Source organism: Liolophura sinensis, chromosome 2, assembly GCF_032854445.1.
Source record: "Liolophura sinensis isolate JHLJ2023 chromosome 2, CUHK_Ljap_v2, whole genome shotgun sequence".
Classification (NCBI taxonomy): domain Eukaryota; kingdom Metazoa; phylum Mollusca; class Polyplacophora; order Chitonida; family Chitonidae; genus Liolophura; species Liolophura sinensis.
In genome coordinates, this window is record NC_088296.1 from 12,136,326 (window position 1) to 12,158,908 (window position 22,583).

At 39.6% G+C, this 22,583-nt stretch overlaps 1 protein-coding gene across 1 annotated transcript; it reads left to right on the top strand.

The window, feature by feature from the left end:
- Nucleotides 1-976: 976 nt before the first annotated feature.
- On the top strand, nucleotides 977-19,422 carry LOC135462492 (disintegrin and metalloproteinase domain-containing protein 10-like). The gene is made up of 12 exons (XM_064739718.1): nucleotides 977-1,215; nucleotides 5,921-6,039; nucleotides 7,945-8,130; nucleotides 8,751-9,010; nucleotides 10,457-10,585; nucleotides 11,671-11,845; nucleotides 12,616-12,772; nucleotides 13,400-13,544; nucleotides 16,756-16,889; nucleotides 17,539-17,653; nucleotides 17,791-17,925; nucleotides 18,935-19,422. Exons 1-12 carry the CDS (start codon nucleotides 977-979, stop codon nucleotides 19,091-19,093), a joined length of 1,953 nt encoding a protein of 650 aa, XP_064595788.1. The 3' UTR covers nucleotides 19,094-19,422.
- Nucleotides 19,423-22,583: the final 3,161 nt, after the last annotated feature.

Here is a 22,583-nt window from a genome sequence, read left to right on the forward strand (position 1 = left end):
TAAACCTAGATCCTGAATGACGTAGCACTTTACTTCTCATGCAGTTCATTTTAATTGTGGCAGTTAACTTCACGTAAAGGTTGTCATTATAGTGCCCACATAGTGCCATGTTTCTGGACAAATAAACCACTGGCACTGTTATAGATTGTTTCACTACTGTGGGTCTTGTTAAACTGAAGTGGTGGCCTTGGTTTGAAATTTTCGTTTTTTGAGGATTTCTTTTACAGAGTGAAAAAGCAACAATTGAGGCTTGGAGCGGAGCTGTATTCATGGCTTTGTCATTGAATCGAGAGTTGTGCTTTAAAGAAGTGTGAGCTAAATATTGTATTATAGAGTTTGAATTTCTGCCAAGTCATCCCCAGATATTGTGCCATGCTTAAAAAAGAATCTCCCTACGGCTTTGCATTTTTCAGGCCATGGTTCTTTATAAAAAGCCGTTGCTAAGGGCGTTTTTGCTGGAATCTTCAATGCATACTTTACTCTGGAGGAGCGCCATGAATTGTAGACGATATTTTTCCAACGTGTTATTCGAGGAATCATTGGTAAACATGAGTGTCGAGAATGGAACTCAGCCAAGGATAAGAGCGATAAATGTATATCCACTGAGGATTTTCCATGTAATGCTTGAGTGACAGTCAGCATTTCTACACGGGATTATACACCTGTAGATTAACAATCCCATGTTTTCTATGATATTTTTTGTTGAATAGGATGTTGATTATCTTCGCCTAGGAAGGCCTTACTTATATTTTGTTACCCAAGGACTACTAACGTGCTTTAAGTCAGAAATGTTCGTCTAATTTGGCTTCGCAGTCGAATGAAAAACAGTTCATATATATAAAACTACGTTGTGTCGCTGAAGTGGTGCAATTTGGAATTTCGTTTTACGAATAAGATATCTGCAAGACATGCTTCACAAGAAATGCTGTTCATCTTCGTGCTGACTTGAAACAGATGGAAATACAACTGCAGTAACATGACAGGGCATAAGAGGAATTCTAGGCTGATGTGTAAATGGATATTTGAGTGTTTTTGGCTGGTGACATTTACATTTGCATCCCGATGTATTTTTGCCGCTGGTGACCCTCTGAACAGCATTATAAGGCATTACGAACCTTTGAACTTTGATCTGAACTCAGTGCTGTCCAATCATCATCGGGCAAAGAGGTCAAACAAAGACGGAACTTTGCGTCTAGATTTCATTGCGCATGGCAGGTAAGTTTACTTTTTACTTCACCTCCTTTACTCCATTCATCGTCTATATTAGGCAACTTCTAAAGCGGTCTTTTGTATTGTACTACATGTGTGTTTATTTTCTGAGTATTTTTCCTGCAGAAATCTTTTATTATTGCTCTCTCTTTTGAGACGAAAAGGGCACATCTCCAACCCCACAGACATTTAATTTATTTACTTATTTGATTGCTGTTTTACGCTGTTCTCAAGAATGTTTCACTTATACGACGGCGACCAGCGTTATGGTGGGTGGAAACCGGGCGGAGCCCGGGGGATACCCACGACCATCCGCAGGTTGCTAGCAGACTTTCCCACGTACAGCCGGAGAGAAAGCCAGCATGAGCTGGAGTTAAACTCAGAGCGACCGCATTGGTGAGAGGCTCCTGGGGGATTGGCGCTGCGCTTGCGCGCTAACCAACTGAGCCACGGAGGATCTCACAGACATTTTAGGGTTACACTTCATTTCTGTAGCGTAAATACATAATGTGTGAGAATACAAATACTAAGTACATTTATTGAAGACATATCCAAGTTTTTCTGAAAATAAAACTGTCACATGCAATACTACACCTTTCGAAGTCATAACGTTATCACGTAGCAGTAGTGCCTCTTTGCGATTTTTAATATCCCCTCTGTTTGTTTGTTTGTTTGGCGCCTCCATCTACATGTGTATGTGAAGTTACACGCATACTTGTTGGTATTCTCCCCCCCCCCCCTCTCCCCTTTCGAGTCTTCTTTGTTAAAAATGACAACACAACACTTTTAGTAATTCTTATCTATAACGAAGAAACCAGGCACAAGGCTGTATCAGCTACAGTATAATGACAGAGCCATTCAAGCTTTTGAACCACGGCAAGGTGTACACATTTTCTTAAGGTTACCCGAGAGACGGGTATCAATGATGCCATTCCCACTTTTTTTGAGTGGTCGCTCAAAACTTGGATTTTTAAACAAGTTCTAATTGCGAGGTCTTAACGAAGTTTTAAAGTTCGTTCATACGCTAAATCACTCACGTTGAAATAAAAAATATTCATTGAGTATGTAGCTTGTACGAGCCCTGAATTCAACACAAAGAGGGCAGGACATTTTGCCTCATTAATATATCTATCCGGATGCGCGCAAAGCATATGCGCAGAATTCGTAAAGTTCCCCATGATACCGACTTTTGATCAATCGACCTACACATAGATACATGCAGAGTACAGCAGCTTAAACAGCATTGAGAAAAGGTTACGAAAAATCTTCTCATTAAACTAAGAATCAGGAACGTGTGTCTGTTCGGAGTTTAACACTCCCTGCCCCCAGTAACATTTGCACCCACCTATCAAGCAGTGAGCACCACTTTCAACTCTAGATTTGCTTGTCAACCTGTCGAGCTCTTGTTTACGCTTCTTTTTGTCCGATCCTGTCACTAGCGAGCTGTAAGTCCTTCTTTTAAACGTGTGATCAGCTATGTTCGTTTACATATGAAGTTTACTGAGCGCTGTGCGCATGCTCCATTTCCACTGAATTGACAGCGCCTCATTTAAATATTCTGGCCGAATTTTTATGTTTTTGTTATTTTTAAACATTGACTTAACGTACAATGCTGGGGGTGGGATTAACAAAAAGCTTGTGACTTTTACTTCTTGAGAAAAATGCCCGATACCCGTGTCATTCTGTAATAAAGTAAAAATACCTAATATCTGGGTGACCTTGTCACTTTAAACCTTCAACAGATGTTGATTCGCCAGACTCGTATTTCGCTGTTGTTTCTTTGAGTCATATATACTAGACACACTTTCCACACTGACGGAGAGGACATTGTTATTGGTGACCGTGTTTCCAGATTTAGATTATCGGTTTCGTTTTCAGCGCTGAGTGTTTGGAAACCCCTTGTCCCTCGTTCCCATATTGTTTCTTTGAGTCATATATACTTGAAACATTTCTTTCTGACCGACACCACTTTAGCACCTTGACATTGTCCGAAAATAAGATCGATTGCGAATATCAACAATTTGTTGTATACGTTCCTTTTTATATACATCCACGCCGTTTTAGCAGCGCAAATATGCCTACCTCACGTGGTTAAATACAACGAGAGCACAATATATTGGCAAAGTTATGTAATATTAACACCCAATAGTCAGCTTTCTCTGGTGAATTCCGCCAGTTTGTGAATTGCTGTTACATTCAACTTCTTTGTGCACATAATGCGTTCTCTCAGCCAGTGTACGCATGTGTAAAATATGTGCAGGCTGTTGAAGCATCCGGAGATGACGTGTTTATTTAATGTGCCTAAACGTCGCATGCAAACCCAGCCCTCTGCGGCATACCGTTGTGTGAATAATTGAAATTGCTGCTCCAAAGACAACAAAGGGCCTCTGCAATGACTGAGTTGGCGACATTGACTTGGCAATAACAACGTGAGACGATATTACATTAGACGTGGTATTTCGAAACAATATCATTTGGATTTCGAGCTCGGAATGCCTGATGTTATTTTTTTCCTTGTTTGCCAAAGGGGGATTATAATGACAGTTGTTTGTGTTTTTTTATGTCTTTTTCTCTTCTTGGAGTCGATGTTCTTCTGGCCACAGTGCAGAGATAGGTGTATTTTTAACTGCATCAATTTTACAGGCTGCTACAGTTGTGGGTTCCAGTCACGGGGTTACCTGGCGAAGGAGGTTGGTCTTCTCCAAGTATATCGGTTTCCTCTTAAACATTCTTCATTACAACGTTAAACGTCAATCAAATAAATATTAAAATCGACTTTTACCTAATAAAAGCCCGGGATAATCTTTAATCCTAATACGTAAGTACTGATTATACCTCTTTCAAGGAGATATATATGACGTGGCTGCGGCTCCAACATTTTGGCATAGTGGAGGAGGGAACGCATTTATAATGTTAGGTTCACACTTTAGAAAATGCTTGAAAATGCTATAATATATAACTTTATTTTTGGTCAGATTAATACTTTCAGGCGTTGTGTTCCATTTTAATTCTCATTATGTTAAAACTGAGGTTGTAAAATACCGACAATGTAACATTTGCGTCTTAACTTCATGAATACGGCTGTAAATAGATAGCGATCTGATGCGACCACGTTAGTGTCAATTTATTCCATAGTATATACTTAGATATAAGTTACCTGAGGACGGTCGTGGGTTTCCCATTGCCCGGTTGTTCAAAACTGGATTCTAAATCTGGTTTTAAATACCGGATTTAAGATTAAGCCAAGTCTTCAATTTTGTACCTAGCCTAATAAAACTGTGTAAGATAATATTAAATATGAACTAAAACTGCTGCAGTTGTACTTTGACTTTGGAGAACTGCATTGGCTAGAAATTTCAATCTGCTGATGGTCGTGGGTTTTCCTCGGGCTCTGCCCGGTTTCCTCCCACCATAACGCTGGTTGCTGTCGTAGAAGTGAAATGTTTTTGAGTACGGCTTAAAACACCAATCAAATAAATAAATAAATGTTTAGGCATAAATACTTTTTAATGGTTATTAATGGCCTTAGTAAACAACTAACCTAGACACCGTTGTTATCACTATATTATTTTCACTCACAAACTTTCTTCTTTGTTGCAGTCTTTTATATTGTATTATGTGCTTGATACAAAACACGTGGGGCTTATTGTCCAAGATCCCACCCATAGACAGATAGTCAATATTTAATATGTTATATGATATACCAGATCAATGTGACAAGTAGTCATGCCGCCGTCGTCGTGGGCCGGGTCGATATTGGACAATACAAGTGCCCAGGCTTACATACTGAAGTGGAATTCGTAAACAGAAAATTATGAAATGGAAGACATGTGCGGAGCAGGGGTGACGAAGAAAGAAAATTGACTGCGTGGCCATGGATGCCTTTGTTCGCGTTAAAAAATTTATAACGACGTTGTGTCCTTGTAGTCGGTCAGGCAGTGCAAGTGCCTACATGTTGATAGTGCTGCATAACTGATGCATCAGTCCGAAGACACCCATCATTCACATAACTCGCTGGCACGGGGTTTCATGAAGTGTGTTTTATTCTGTTAGGTAGCTCTTAGCTAACTATACCTATTACTCCACAATATACATTGTCATGTAATTTATGACTTACTAGTACTGACAGCTAAGTGCGCTTCATGAAACCGCGGCCTGATCAGTTCTTGGCCTATTTGTTATAATATACTCAGTGCATCAAAACGTTAACTTTGTCAAGATTGACATGGTTAACAATTAATAAGCTAATTCAGGGGAATGATATTAGTTCACACGCTAAATTATTTGCAAAACTTCAGCATGGTACTAACTGGTTTTCAAACTTGATTTGAAGTTACACAAAAGAACCTATACACAAACTTTTATCAAAAGTAGACAATGTTTGGAGCAGTTATTGCACGGAAGCTAGCTAACAATGAGAGAAGAGAAATTCATTAACTATTGAAACCTTATGTACGGATCGAGCTGGTTTTCAAACATGATCTGAGGCTTAGTGATGGGATCTCGTGTACAAAACTTTATCACGATCGGGCAATTTTTTGAGCAGTTATTTGCTCTGAAACTAAAACGTCACCAATGAACGGACTGTTCAAAGTAATATCCCTGCCTTTCTCGATCGATAAAGCGTGGGGAAAACAGCCTTAAGACGTTTCATTTTATTTCATTTTAAGCTATGATCAAATACTTCATTCTCCCTTGCATTTTTTTTCAGGGATTTCAAATTACGTCTGAAGCGTGACACGCTTGTATTCAGCCCGGAATTGGATGTCGTAACGTCACGTGGCTCTGAGGGTTATGACGTCAGCAGGGCTTACGTAGGTCACGTGAAAGGTATGCAGAATGACTCATCAGTGAATGACTCATCAGTAAATGATCCATTTTTAACTAGCAGCACGCAAGTGCTACGTTGAGGTCTAATTTCATTTTCTTTTCTCTTTTTTTAACAGCATCAGGAAAAAATGCATGACGAAAAATTTATGATAATTTGTTTATGTTTTTTTGGCGCACAGGAGTCTTAAGAATATCTAAGTGATGTGCAAGGCTCTGGCCTCCAACGGAAGGCAATAAAAGTGACTCTTCAAAAAGCTAAGGAACTAGCTCCATGCAGGCGTTTGGCCTCGAGAATAAAGACTGTAGATGAAAAGATATCGCCATCCGCTATAAGAGTAGAACATTAATTACAAAAAAAACTAGAACAAATATTAAATATTCCAATTAATTATTATGCATATTTCATTTGTTGTCTGACCTCATGTTCAACTGTTAGGTTTACAGGCAATTGCGTAGTTAAAGCTGGCTTCAGTTAGATTTTTAGTGCAATCAAAATAGTTGAATTTAAAAAAAAAACAATAATGTTGCAAGTGTGACGCTTATCTTCTACCTCATCAATAAATATTTCTCTGTTAGATTTTATGAATAACATCTTGGCTGGCAGAAACTGCTGAGTTAAGCGAAATTTTGAAATATAAAACAGCATGAACTGAGTAAAGTAGGTCGGTGTTACGTCATTCAATGTCAGTTTCAAGGCCAGGCTGAGGTGTTTTAATATAGCAGTCAATATTTAGCTGGCTGCTACTGAGATTTGTTAAATACGTCTTGCATTTGTTCCTCAGGTGCTCGTGTGGCTCAAGATTGTACATAGGTTGACGACTGACAAATAGTTTTGTTAATTTTTTTTAAATCAAGACTAGTAGTTAATTAATTCCATCTTCGTTGTTCTCACGTATAAACGCAGTTTGTCCAAACATGGCCGTTCATAGCTTCTCATTTAACTTAAAAGGCACATTTAAAGTGACTGTGTACGTGCCGTAAGGTGGATATCAAAACGGGAATGCCAGTTAATACACACGTGACAAGTTCATGAATATTAAGGAAGGCATTCATTCCTCAGTTGTATAAATGTACAGACTGAGGTGGGAGGGGGTGAAATGTTCAATAAGTGAATGACACGTTCCGTGGAACTGAGAGTATTATACCATCAGAGCAGATTGCAGAAAGGTCTGTCACTTTAGATGGATTTCTTACCTTGATGCGAATGTACCGAGAGCTATGACCTGGCATTTGAAAATTAATCATAAATATTCTATCCCTCATGTGTGCATAAAATTACAACCTGGAATTTAAAGTAAGAATGCACTAACACATAAATAAAGGTTGAAATGAATAATAATGCGTAGCGGGAACCGAATATCACATATTCCTATCTGATTTAAAGATTTCCTCAATTCTTTACATTTTTTCTAGGCGCTCCGAGTTCACACGTACATGGGGTGGTGACGTCACTGGGTCATTTTGAAGGGAAGATCATCCTGGGAGACGACGACGTTTTCGTCATTGAGAAAGTCTCGCGTTACTTCCCAGAATCAGATTCACTCAGTTTTAATTCAGTGATTTACAAAGCATCCGATGTTGAGTTTGACATTAGTAGGACTCTGTGTCACTCAGATAATCTACATAAAGACTTACATCGCTATCAGAGGAACCTGACATCGCCTATACGGCAAACCGGAAGTCATAATGGGACCGAAGACAATACTTTGGGCCTTAGTGATAGGGCAAATAGCGACAGAAAATCTCAAGTAGACACTGCGATATTACTAGACAAAGACTTATCTCTGATTTCATTTACACAGCCGAAAAATGAGATTCTTGAGCCAATTTTCAATGATGGGAAATCGTCCGACCACAACGCTAAAACTGAGATAAGTGCTGATTCTTTTGTGTCCGAAACTGTAGGTTCTGTAAATCACAACATATACTTTCGTAAGAAACGAGCAGTGTCTATGAATGACAAGACGATCTGCGAGTTATATCTACAAGCAGACCATTTGTTTTATCAACATTTTTCCAGCAATACGGAAACAGTTATTGAGCAACTTACGCAGCACGTGCAAGCCGTCAATGCCATCTACAAAAATATCGGTGAGTTTAATATTGTCGTAATGTTACAGTTTTATTTATTTATTTATTTATTTATTTATTTATTTATTTATTTATGCTGGCTTCCTCTCCGGCCGTACGTGGGAAGGTCTGGCAGCAACCTGCGGATGGTCGTGGCTTTTCCCCGGGCTCTGCCCGGTTTCATCCCACCACAATGCTGGCCGCCGTCGTATTAGTGAAATATTCTTAAGAAAGCCGTAAAACACCAATGAAATAAAATAAATTTATTTATTTATTTGTTTATTTATTTATATATTTGTTTATTTATTAGTTGAAAAATTTTGGAGTTTAATTTTGGAATTTTTTGGAACTCAGCGACTTTTTTACTTATACGATGATTCAGGTTTATAGAAGGAAGAAACCAGTTTCGCGGCCGAAGTAGCCAAAAGTTGGTGTGACGTCATTGGTGAAAAACATTGTTAATAAGGCTCATAACGTCCGCTGAACAACCCAGACTTCTATTGCTTGTGTAATTCAGTGCAAAAAAAAACTCTAAGAAATAATTGAAGATATTTTTTTCAAATGTATTTTTTGATGATCTTTTCACTGATACTTACCTTATTTTTAATGTTTCTTTTCCATTAAATGTTTCAACTTCACAGATTTTGATCAAGACGGGAAACCCGATGAGATCGGTTTTATCATAAAGAAAATCAAGATCCACACTGACCCGGATGTAGAGGGATACCGGTACAAGGGAAATTACGGAGTTGAAAAATTCCTGGAGTTAGTGTCAGAGGAGAATTATGACTTCGTCTGTCTGTCTTATATGTTCACGCACAGGGACTTTGAAGGCGGAACCCTGGGTCTAGCATGGACAGCGGACCTCCATAATGCTGGGGGCATATGTGATAAATATAATGTAAGTATTTTGGAGCCGAGAAATACTTACCAAGGGGGCGGTGTGAAAACAGAGCAAATCAAAACTGATCAAAAAATAACCATGTCTAGTTCTGTAAATCTTTTCGAAAGGAAAATATGGTCTCGTAAGGAATACATCTGCAGGGTCGGGCACAAGAACTGTGCTACCGCAACCTATACACATCTCATAAACACAAAAACGAGCTAGGTATTCAACTTTGATAATTGTCGATAATCAAAATTATTATTATATTTTTTCCATTGTTCTTGGAAATTATCTCGTCCAGTTTTTATTATGGTGATAAAAAAGAGTGCGGTCGCTGTGAGTTCAAGCCCAGCTCCTTCTCCATATTCAATCATTTTTAAAAATTGAAATGGAAAACATCTTACACTCGTTTTCATGTTACAGTAAATCAGATAGCGTGGTTTTGTCCAACATTCACTGACGCTGATGTACGTTACTTAGGCCAGTATTCGAACAACCGGCGTTGAGGAGAATTAGTAGCGAGTGCCGAGTCATTAATGTCCTTATAAGGTCACACGAGATCTGGGTTTCATCCCATTCTCAACTCGTACTGTTCTTGTTGTCTTAGTGGCATTAATCGATCAACAGCGTTTTTTTTTCGTGTGGTCTTGCACAAAGTTCATTGGAGACCACTCGCCTTCCACCAATATGACTCACGTCACATGGGAGAGTTCGCCAGTAACTTGCCAAAGGTCAGTGGTTTGCTCCAGGCACACCTGTTTTCTTGATTGTGTGCCATCGTAGAAGGAAAAAGTCGTTTTATGGTTTTCAAAAACAGTCAAATAAATTTTAAAAAAATAAAATTATAAAATGTTTACATGTTTACCAACGGCAAAATGCCGTTTCGACATCGGTCCAACGCTGGTAATCCATGATTGTCCATGATTGTCCACGATTGTCCATGATTGTCCACGATTGTCCATGATTGTCCACGATTGTCCATGATTGTCCATGATTGTCCACGATTGTCCATGATTGTCCACGATTGTCCATGATTGTCCACGATTGTCCATGATTGTCCATGATTGTCCACGATTGTCCACGATTGTCCATGATTGTCCACGATTCTCCATGATTGTCCACGATTGTCCATGATTGTCCACGATTGTCCACGATTGTCCACGATTGTCCATGATTGTCCATGATTGTCCACGATTGTCCATGATTGTCCACGATTGTCCACGATTGTCCATGATTGTCCACGATTGTCCATGATTGTCCATGATTGTCCACGATTGTCCATGATTGTCCACGATTGTCCACGATTGTCCATGATTGTAAACGATTGTCCACGATTGTCCATGATTGTCCACGATTGTCCATGATTGTCCACGATTGTCCACGATTGTCTATGATTGTCCACGATTGCTGTCTGACTGCCACCTGGATAGTCTTAACTCCTCGCTGTTTCTTTTTCTATAGGCATATCAGGGCACAATGAAGAGTCTGAACACAGGAATCGTCACGGTGCTGAACTTCGGACAGTTTGTTCCGCCTACCGTGTCTCACGTGACCTTAGCACACGAGCTGGGGCATAATATGGGGTCACCGGTAAGGGGTCACGTTTAGTTGGCTATATTGCAACTAGCAAGATAAGTTGAATATGGACTGAATGATGCAGAAGTAGTTGTGTCTTTCCCATTAGCGGAGTTTTAGAGGATTTCCTTAATTTCCTTGGTATCGCCGCGGTCTCTATGGTTACATAGTTAGAGTGAGGCACAATGTCTAAGACACCACACCGCGCTGAGGAGATCTGCACTTGACTTGTTCATTTTGTATACGCTGAGTTCCAAGTGAGGAAGTCAAACGATTTTCAATCGTTTTAGGCCTGATGCGAATTAAAATTAAACGTAGAATTGATGTAATTGTGTGTTTGCTTGGGATTTATCGTCGCTGTTTTTGAGCAAGTCTAGGCCATGACCGACATTTATATTGCACCCTTACTGGGTTGAACCCAATCAAGAAAACAGGTGTGCCTGGAGCGTTAATGGTGAAGATAGAAAATAAAATCGTAGGCTGAAGACTTGCCGGCACCTCGTGACCGGGGGGATAAACATACAAGGGAATAAATGGGTAAATAATTTCAAAGCTATTACTTTGAAACTCGAGTCTGCAACTCGAGTAATCAAGAAATCTGCAGAGGGTATTAAGTATAGTACTTTATGACTTGTATGTTTACTGCGTCACGACACTGTACCCGACTTCCTACAGCCTAACGTTCTTAGGCCTTCGTTGTCTAGTGGTCGGCGTTGCAGCCCGCTAATCCAGCCGCCTCTACTCTGCGATAGCTGTGGGTTCAAATCCGGTTTCATGCTGGATATATCTCCAGTTTTACTTGGGAAGGTCTGACAGCAACCTGCACATGGTCGTAGGCTCCCCCCAGGGCTCTGTCCCACCATAATGCTGACCCTCGTCGTACAAGTGGGAAATTCTTATGAAAAACTCCTATGAAATAAATAAACAAATAAATAATTTTGTTTATACCATACCGTATATCCTTGCCAAGAAAATACTCCAAGGGGCTTTTGTTATAAGTATTTAGAAAATATGCTGAAAACCGTTTAAATCGCTTAACAGACAAACAGTTACCACATATTAAACTCTATCTCGTTTTTTTTTTTTTTTGGTCTCATCAGCATGACCCTTCCACACAGGCTTGTACCCCTGGTGGTGACATCGGAAACTACATCATGTATGCCAGAGCGACATCTGGCGACAGACCGAATAACGAGAGGTTCAGCAGCTGTAGCATAGAGAGCATGGGGCCTGTGATCGATGCGAGAGGACGAAACAGTAATGGGTGCTTCACTGGTAGGATTGATTTAAGCGTTTATTTTGGGGCTTTTGTATGTCTCGTAGAATTACTTGTTTGTCAGGTAGAGAAAAATCTCTTTCGCTTTCATTTTAACGCCCCATTTTAAGTTAAAACAGTTAGTATGTCTAGTGCTAAATGTTTTAGGATTCTAAGCGTACATCCATATTATATCTAATAGTCCTCACATTCTGCGGGTTTACCTTAACTTGTCATTACTTTATCCAGCTTATAGTTCTTACCCCCGGGCTCAGTCGTGTTTTCTCCCACCATAATGCTGGCCGCAGTCATATAAATCAAATATTTTCGAGCAAGGCGTAGAACACCAATCAAATAAATAAATAAATAAATAAATAAACAAATACTTAGGTATAAATATCTTTTAATGGTTATTATTGGCCCTAATAAACAAATAATCTTGGCACTGTTTTTATCACCATTTAATTTTCACTCACAAACATTCTGCTTTGATGCAATCCTTCATCCATAAAGTTTATGCTTGATACAAAACACGTGAGGGTTAAATAAATAAACAGGTGTTCTCAGGTGATCTGTATTGAACATGGTTTTGGAAAGTGGTTTTGATGTTACCTGACCTGGAAAATCAATTATGGTTGACGATTGGTATGTGAATGTCTGTGTCCTAGTTCACCTACATTTCTTGACACAACTTACACTTTCGATCTGATGGCTCAACTTTCGGTTTCTCATTTGGACTTGCGGTGTACCACTTTCACTTTTGATGGATCGCGTTCACTTTCGGTTTCAGCTTACACTGACTCCATGTGTGGTAACAAAGTGGTTGAGGAAGGGGAGGAATGTGACTGTGGTTGGGATGACGAGTGCACAGAACAGTGCTGTAATCCTCAATCCTCAGACAGCTCCGGGCCAAAAGGATGCACTCTCAAACCAAGCGCCGCCTGCAGGTATATAAAACCGAAACAACGACAACAGCACAACTTAAGGCACAAAATGAAAACATCAGCGTGTTCTTTTCTTCTGAGTGAACAGGCTTAGCCAAAGATCTGTGAAATTTTTTTCCCTACCAAAATGCTATTACGTAAACACAATAAGGTACTAGAAGTACAATTCGCATACACGGCTGAATTCCAAGATTCTGTTGGTACAGAGATAGGGGGTAATAATTAAAATAAACCGTGATGAGAGCGATGATGCGGGACGATCCCAACCATGACTCGGTTACGGCCTTATGTCAGGAGATTTATCAGATATTTGGTGAAGAGCGATAGTTTCCTCACGGGTTATTACCTCCCTTGTGTAAAAGTGTAATGTTCTCGAGAGCAGTGTAAAATACGAATCAGCAAAATAACTAAAAAAATAAATACGAATCAGCAAAAAAAAATTGAAGAAGATTGCAAATTATGAAAAAAATGTATTTGTGGGAGATAAATTTTAAAGGGCGTTTAGTTGATAAGGCGTTTTATTGGGTTTTTTTTTCATATATATATATATGATCTCTATGAATCTATTTACTTTCTCTCCTAGGAATTGTTATAATGACACTCATGTTTACCCATTTCTTTCTTGCTCAGCCCCAGCGTGGGATTATGTTGTACTGAACAGTGCTCCATTGTCCCCGCCAGTGAGCAGAAACTCTGTCGCGCAGCCTCGTCATGTCAGGAGTCGGCTTACTGCGAATATCCTTTTCTTTATTTGAGTAAAGAAACACATTTCCCAGTTTGTTTTTTGCAATCATGGTAAGGAAATATCTTAATATAGATATCTTTCCCGACAATCATCTCGAGACCAGTACCCTATTTAGTAGGGTACGCATTTTTATTTTTTGAAAGAAGAATTTTTTTTTCAAAGGACAAAGCAGTTATTCAGCTTTGTCCTAGATTGTTCGGTAACAGTTCAAAAGAGTTTTTTAGCCTTGGCCTAATCAGTGGGTATTTATACACGTAAATTTTCTGCACAATGCCCGTTGGTTCGCACAACGTGGCCCTTTCAAACGACTGCTGATTAACCCACTGTGCCGTAAGAGTTGTGGCCCTTTGCTAAATAATATAAAGAGGGAAGACTTTCTGACTTGCGGATAGCGGAGACGGTCAGTCGGCAGTTCATTGGTTCAATATGTTCATGCGCAGCCGGGAAATCTGATACGTCACTACACTAAAAATAGAAAAAGCACATGGCCAGTCTCTACTGGATGTCCAGGCAAGCTGATGACCGTAACAACAATTGACAATTACTGATAACGGGCGGGATGACTGGGTTGGCAGCGTTACATATATCTCGTAAGGTTTATCGCTTGTTTTTCATTGTTTCTTTGGCAAGCAGAGAATATATATCAAGTTAGTAAGAATGTATACCTTGTTATAGGCTGCATGTTAATGAAAAAATGTACAAAAATCGATTTAATTTTAACCCAGGAGTAAGAATTGTGACGCAGATTCCCGTAGGAACTTATTATCTACAAACAATACGGGTGCAATACATTATCATTACATCCAAATAGTGTATTTTTTCATAAGCATAGATGTTTGTCGAAGCAAGAGATGAATAAACGAAGAATCAAATTTTCAGGTGACATCCAAAAATAATTTTTGTAGTATTACAATTGAATAGTAAATGCAGTGTTATATAAATGTTTTCCAAATTTGCACAAATGGTATGTGTTTTATTTTTTAATTTTTTGTGTTATCTGGGTTAATATTAAGGTAAACTACATCCATGATGTATACTCTCTGCTTCCCAAATAAACAACAAAAATAAGCGATGAAACTTACGAGATTCCTGTGACGCTGCCAACCCAGTCATCCGGGTCGTTATCAGTAGTTGTCAATTGTTGTTACGGTCATCAGCTTGCCTGGACAACCAGTGGAGACTGGCCATGTGCTTTTTCTATTTTTAGTGTAGTGACGTATCAGATTATCCGGCTGTGCAAGAATATGTTGAACCAATGAACTGCCGACTAACCTTTCTCCCATATCTGCAAGTAGAATTTCTCCTAGTAGCAACCTTGTTCCTGTGGCCCATTATCCAGTGGTAATTGAATGCCTCTGAAACGACTGGTGGAAAATATTGTGCCGGTAACATCGCTTTAAAGGCATTTCGTGATAGATGGCCATTGGATTCATTTGTGTGAAAGTAGTCTTTATTCTAACGTTTTCTTTGAGACGCTCGAAATGGATACGGTTCCACTTTATAAGTTGTTGGTATTTGTTTTGATTTTGAAATATTTAAAGAGAAAATCCCCTTTGCCTGTCCCAAGCCTGTATTTAAATGGTCGTGTCGGAATTCACTAGCGGTATTGCCTTATGGATACAAGAGAATAAGTAATCATCTGGATATCGGATTTTCATATGAATGAAATTGTTTTTTAAAAGTTTTTAGTAATACTTGTGAATTCCTTGACACTTGATTACTGGGGACAACTACAACGCTATCTGTCCACAGTCTGTCGCGAAGCCCAACAAGACGGAGTGTGGACCCAGTTCGGTGTGCTATAAGGGGGTAAGAACATTGTTAACATGTATGCAGTGTGCACTTCTGGCCGAGGGGCTTTCCTTTCTGTCGCTAGGACAGACGGTGTGCAGGTTCAATCCCGACCTTGAACTGGGAAATTTTGTACTCCTCCGATCTCAGTGTCCTTGGGGTATTTTGTGCTCCTCCGATCTCAGTGTCCTTGGGGTATTTTGTACTCCTCCGATCTCATTGTCCTTGGGGTATTTTGTACTCCTCCGATCTCATTGTCCTTGGGGTATTTTGTACTCCTCCTATCTCAGTGTCCTTGGAGTATCTTGTACTCCTCCTATCTCAGTGTCCTTGGGGTATTTTGTACTCCTCCGATCTCAGTGTCCTTGGGGTATTTTGTACTCCTCCGATCTCAGTGTCCTTGGGGTATCTTGTACTCCTCCTATCTCAGTGCCCTTGGGGTATTTTGTACTCCTCCTATCTCAGTGTCCTTGGGGTATTTTGTACTCCTCCGATCTCAGTGTCCTTGGGATATTTTGTACTCCTCCGATCTCAGTGTCCTTGGGGTATTTTGTACTCCTCCGATCTTATTGTCCTTGGGGTATTTTGTACTCCTCCGATCTCAGTGTCTTTGGGGTATCTTGTACTCCTCCGATCTCAGTGTCCTTGGGATATTTTGTACTCCTCCGATCTCAGTGTCCTTGGGGTATTTTGTACTCCTCCTATCTCAGTGCCCTTGGGGTATTTTGTACTCCTCCGATCTCAGTGTCCTTGGGGTATTTTGTACTCCTCCGATCTCAGTGTCCTTGGGGTATTTTGTACTCCTCCAATCTCAGTGTTCTAGTGATATTTTGTACTCCTCCAATCTCAGTGTTCTAGTGATATTTTGTGCTCCTCCTATCTCAGTGTCCTTGGGATATTTTGTACTCCTCTGATCTCAGTGTCCTTGGGGTATTTTGTACTCCTCCAATCTCAGTGTTCTAGTGATATTTTGTACTCTTCCCATCTCAGTGTCCTTGGGGTATTTTGTACTCCTCCAATGTCATTGTTCTTGGGATAAATGTGACAATAAGCGGATGACGATGCTCCTGTGGACGTTTGACCAGTCAGATGTTGAAGACCACTTGTCTTCAACCAATTAAATGTACATACCAACACGTCACATGCGGGAAAGTTTGACAGCAATCTGTCAAAGGTCCGTAGTTTACGCTGGGTACACTGGTTTCCTCCACCCATAAAACTGATCGCAATCGTATATTTGAAAAAATTCAAATGAAACAAATGTCTGTCCCTACAGCCACCCATAAAATTGTCAGTCAGAGAGACTATCAACCCATGCATCAATGAATCTTTCAATCAGTCAATCTATTCTTCCCCCTATCAACCAATTAACACATTCAATAATCAGTCAACCAATCAGTCAACCAGACGAATCATGGTCTATGAATGGATCAATCTCATATTACCCCAGGAGTGCACTGGCTCGCTCTGTGTGGTGTACGGTCTGGAATCCTGCCAATGCGCACCGGAAGTTGCCGGGGATTGGAGAGATCCCCGACTGTGTCACCTCTGCTGCAAGACCCATGACCCGGACTCCGTCTGCCGGTTAGTGTGTGCAATACTTTCTTCATGATCCTTATATACTGCATCTGGTTCCACTATAAGTAAAGTGAGAGCAGCGACGGCAGAGTGATCACTGGAGTCAAATACAACCAGTGAAATCCGTTCTCTTGTTTGTTAGGGTAGTATTCCACATGTTTATGTAAATGCCTAGATAACAGCAAATTGTTCACCCTGTAGCTTCGGATTTTGGTAAAGAAATGTAGTGATATAACAGGCCGTTTCTGGGGTTACGTCAACCGGGTCCCTCGCTCTGTTCTCCACTCAGTTTTTCCTGGATTCTTTATGATTTAAAGTGAGAGCGTTAGTCATTTACCTGTCAAAGCGCGATTGATTGCGCCTGGAACACCAGTTTTCTCTCTCAATATACCTGACTACGGTCAAAGTAGTGGGATTTTTACAGAAGGTGGTTTTCGAATTGTTCAAATATTTTCAAAACAACGTGTCTATACGGCATAGTGCCGCACAGAAATTGTTGGAAAAAAGTTCGCGCAATTTGTAATGAGCGTCATTTTCATAAACCTATAATTGAACATATTATATGGCACCATTTAAACATATACTGCTAAATGTTAACGCTATTACACATGAATGAATACTGGTATTCGTAAATGTGATTGGTTGCTGTTTTCAGATCCAGTTATGAATTCAACGATGCTCACAACGCCCTTCCCAATACGTCTGCCCAGCCCGGAAGTCCGTGTAACAACTACCAAGGTTTCTGTGATGTTTTCCATAAATGTCGAGAGGTAAAGCAACGGGATATTTAGAGCTATCTTCCATGAAAAAGCCTTTTTGAATGAACTCGAATTGCTGTCTGGTAGTTCTACATTTCATGTTGCAAAGTCTCTGTGATTTGCAAATACAGTGTTTCTTTTATTTGCAGGTTGATCCATCTGGCCCTCTACAGAACATCCGAAAGTTGCTGTTTTCAGGGGAGACAATCGAGACGCTGAAGCAATGGTTACAGGCGTACTGGTATGCCGCTGTGGCTGTTGTGGTGGGATTTATCATCTTAATGGTATGTCAAACTTTTGGGCACCAACCTGTCTTAAAACTGATGTGTCTGTCTACAAGTCCGAAATCTCGGAAACTATTGATGTTGTACTCAGTATACAAGGGCTGTGTCTTGTAGTCAACAAGTCCGAAATATTAAAAACCAATCGACGTATCTAATTGGTATTATTTTTCGTACAGTGGGGACTAAAGTGCCAATAGCATTGTACTGGGCCTAGACTGGTATTAAGATTTAAGACTGGCTTAAATTTAAATATACTTTTGCACAGCCGGCCTCTGGGCTACAAGCCCTAAACCTAGAAAGCCAACTGACTTAGCCATCCGATTGATCCAGTCAGCATTCTAAATACTTCGGTAACTGAAAATGGCTGACTTCATAAGGACAACGTCGTAAAATGTGAAATAATTTTGAAATAAGAAAATAAAATCATGACTGACAAGGCCTGAGAAACCGTTGTTGGGTTAAGGGATTGTAAAAGCGCAGTATAAGATACGTCGCAGATTACAGCTGTGGCCATTGTTGCAGCGAAATGAGTAGAGCGACAGGAACTTAGAACGTTTGAGTGGCGTGAAAATTTGAATTGTCATTTAAATGCTTATTTTTGGACAATTTGAGTTACAATTGGGACTTCTTAACATGTGGTATGCAAAGACAGTCATATCAAAGTAAATTTGAGATTGCAGAACGATAACTTTTTCCAAGTTTGACCGGACTAAACAAGAAGACAACAGTCTGTTCCTTATCTCAATGAAGTCGCTGTGAGTTCAAGTTCAGTTCATGCTGGCTTCCTCTCAGGTCGTAAGTGGGAAAGTCCTCCAGCAACCTGCGGATGGTCGTGGGTTTCCAGCGGGCTCTGCCCGGTTTCCTCCCACCATACTGCTGACCGCCGTCGTATAAGTGAAATATTCTTGAGTACGGCGTAAAACACCAATCAAATAAATAAAATAAATAAATATTTCAATAAATAATTAAAAAGAGAGTTAGTAACCCTTCTCTATCCATGTGTTAACAGGCCTTATTCATCCGAATCTGTAGCAAAACCACTCTGCCACAGAAGGTGATGAAGACAGTGAAGAGGAAAGTGCATCCAACGCGGACAAGGCGGAAGCCGGAGAAGCGTCGCCATGATACGCCTAGGTCTGGCGTCAGCACTGTCGAATTGGCTGTGTAGGGACGGAGTTCAAAACTGGCTAGAATGAGAAACCATTTCCCACCTAAAGTAACTTGAGCCTGGAGCGATGCAGTCAGCTGTTCATTCCTGCCTTTTTCCATGACGTTTTACGCGAGAGGACAGCCAGTCCAGCTTGGACCCGAGTCGCCATTGCGCCATAAAGAAAACGTGCCCCATTCACATGAAACCTTTCTATCCGTCCTTTTTGATACACGTGTGGCTGTTGCCTCTGGATTCTGATGCTTGCCCTGTGGGTTGGTTTAACAAAGCTCACATTTAACATTCAGTTGATGTAATTCCCATACCAACCAGCACTTGCACTTTGACAAGAATTAGTAAACATAATTTCTCATAAAATGTATTGTTTTCAAATTCCAGGACTGGTATTTCATCACCATGGTATTCAAATGCATTAACGCTAACATTAAACCAAGATGTCAGAGTGGTTTTCAACCAAGTTTTTAATTCTTATCGCAAATGAAATGTTTTTCATATTGGTTGTCAGTCATAAAAGACCATAAAAACTTTTTTGAATGTAACACATTCATTTTTTTTTTCAAAATAAATTTCGTACTAATTTTTAATTCTTTAAACTTGTTAACTTTTTCATGTTCTTAAATTTTTGGAACATGTTCACAAGTCACAATTCACCAACAAGCTGTTAAGCAAAGAAACTGTGTCCAATGGACAAAGATTTGCCTACAAAGCAGAGAGTTTACTTGTAACAACTGGCAAAGTGAAAATATTATTTGGGTTTCTTACGACATGCACAAGCTTAGATTTGTGAGAGGTTAAGGAGTTCATAACACGAGGATTACCACACTTATGTACATTTACTCGCTATGTTAACACTTTATTTTCCAATTATTTTCTATTCTAATGCTCACGTGTCTAAACACGAATCAAATATGATCTGCGTAAGTTTTACTTAAATAGCACTTGTGCAATACGTCATTGAAAGTTGCTTACCAATCTTGTCACAGTGTGATGGTCACTGGAATATTCTTGCCATGTGATAACCACGTGATACCACGCGACATCACTTTCACTTGCCTGACATAATGTTTGCTACTTTGATATTATATTTGATATGATGATGTGAGACATCGCTCTGTTATTGTAGAGAAGGTCCAAACACTCTGTGTATGATATCAAATGTTGTTTGAATAGTAAGGCATCTTACGTTAATAAAATTGGAATTTACCGTTATTTGTTTCTTGATAAATTTGCTGTGCCTTTACAGTGCTATTTTTGTGAAATGTTTTCTTTTTTTAATAAGTAATTTAAACGCGCAGATATGTATATATATCTTGTATATCTTTGGATCCATATACCTATCAATTTGAGGCAATATTATTTGCTTTTAGCTGTCTGTTTGAAACCTTTCTGGCTTAGTATAATCGATCATTGATTGCAGTAAATGTTGTTGGCTGATAACTATGGTTAGCGAATATGGGTATTAGAAATGCTGCGTTATGTTATCATCGGTGAGAAACATTGTTCATTGGTAACAAGACCATTTTAAACGAAGTAGAATGTTTTCTGTAATACTTGCCAATTGATAAAAAAGGACGAAACGATTTTACAAATAAATGGACGTGTTCTAAACCAAATGAGGTCTGGGTCCCTGTTTATCTATTTATTTATTTATTTATTTATTTATTTGATTGGTGTTTTACGCCGTACTCAAGAATATTTCACTGATACGACGGCGGCCACATTATGGTGGGAGAAAACCGGGCACAGCCCGGAGGAAACCCACGACCATCAACAGGTTGCCGGAGAGGAAGCCAGCCTGAGCTGGACTTGAACTCACAGCGACCGCACTGGTGAGAGGCTCCTGAGTCATTACGTTGCGCTAGCGTGCTAACCAACTGAGGTCTGGGTCCCTGAATTACGAGCTAACTATGGTTGCTTGATTACTTTACAAGTTTTTACAAGTGCCTATAGTGAAATGTGTCTAAACATACATTATATGTTCATATATTTCATTTGGGTTTGTCACCGCCGACAAAAAATTTTCACTTACACGACGGCGCTTAGTTTTATTGATGGGGGAGTACTAATACGAACTCCAGTCTTTCTCAGATAAATGGTAAACTTTTTCTCATGAAATACAGTCTGATATGTTATCCGGTGTTTTACACAGCTGTTCCTAATTTTAAAAATGATTTGCTCCTGGAATGTATAAAGGATCCATCCAGGATTTAAAAGAATAAAAGATGTATAGCTATACACCACATCATTTGCATAAGCTGTGAATGTCTTATTTGTCTTTGGGGACATTATTCCTTCAAGTAAATATTCCCTGGCCACAAAGGTAGGCACAGCTTCCTTAAGCCTCTCTCTGTACGCTCAAGGTTTAATGGTTCTTGAGTAAGCAGAAGGTCCGGCTTGGGGAGTGATCTTGTAAGACATGTTTTAGAAGGTTGGAAAACACATTAAGTTGAAATCAGGGCGACCTTCCGTGAAAAGGTCAAGAGCCATTAAACTGTTAGAATGGTCAGTTCCAGTGTAACGAGGAAATGCTATTATTTCACTGGAAGAGAGAAATGAACAGTTACATAATTTTTTTACGAAAAAAAGTTAAGTAAGCTTATTTTTTTTTGTTAGATAAATTTTATAATGAATCTGTGAATGACAACCTAGCTGTACCTTTCCCTGAAATGCCCAGAAAATATCTGAATGTGGAATGCAGAAAAAACTGAATTCAATATTTCATATTTAGCCTGCTCCAGGGAATATTCCTAGTGCTATGTTGACAGAAGATTCTAGAAGATGTTGCATCTGGAAGATGGGGGGTGGGGTCGATTGGTGGGGGTGCGGGGTGGGAGGGTTCCTAGTAGTGTATCACATTTCTGCCAAAACTTTTGGAGATTTGATCGTTATTTTCACATTTTCAAGCCTTCGAGAAAGTATCTAAATGTATTCAACGGCCTAAAATTTTGTAGAACATTCTATTGTAATATATACCGGCAAATGCTTTAGGTATCTAGCAATTAGCTCAGTAATACCTCAAATATTGTAAAAAAGATTGAAAAAAAAAAGACATAGACTTAAAGGAAAACATGGTGTCTACTAAAGCATATTGGATGGATTTTTTTCAAATTTTACTTATATAGGTTCATTCTGTATACTGCGATAAAAGTACTTGAACTAGCATGAGGCGTATAGCTGAAATAAGCAGTTGATGTTTCGTCTCCATGGTAACTCAATGAACAACTTATACGGCTCGCCGGTTATTCAGTAGGCATGCGTACTAAACTGGATCCGCCATTGTTCTATATCGAATAAAACTCAAAAGACATCTCAGGCATTCTCCTGTTTTCCGTTCCCATGTAGGTCCATGAACACAGCCAGTTCTGAAAAGCGAAAATTGCCGTAACCTTGTACGTCACAATATTATATGCTGAATGTTAACTATATAAGTTGGTCATAGTCGGTGGTTTTCTCCGGACATTGCTCGGTTTTCTCTTTTTTCTTCTCCCGT

Excerpts from the sequence above, each read along its gene's own strand:
- LOC135462492 (XM_064739718.1), top strand. The coding sequence starts at position 977 with ATGACAGGGCATAAGAGGAATTCTAGGCTGATGTGTAAATGGATATTT. Across the intron at positions 9,011-10,456 it reads GCATATGTGATAAATATAAT|GCATATCAGGGCACAATGAA; the intron begins GTAAGTATTTTG and ends CTTTTTCTATAG. Across the intron at positions 10,586-11,670 it reads GGCATAATATGGGGTCACCG|CATGACCCTTCCACACAGGC; the intron begins GTAAGGGGTCAC and ends TGGTCTCATCAG.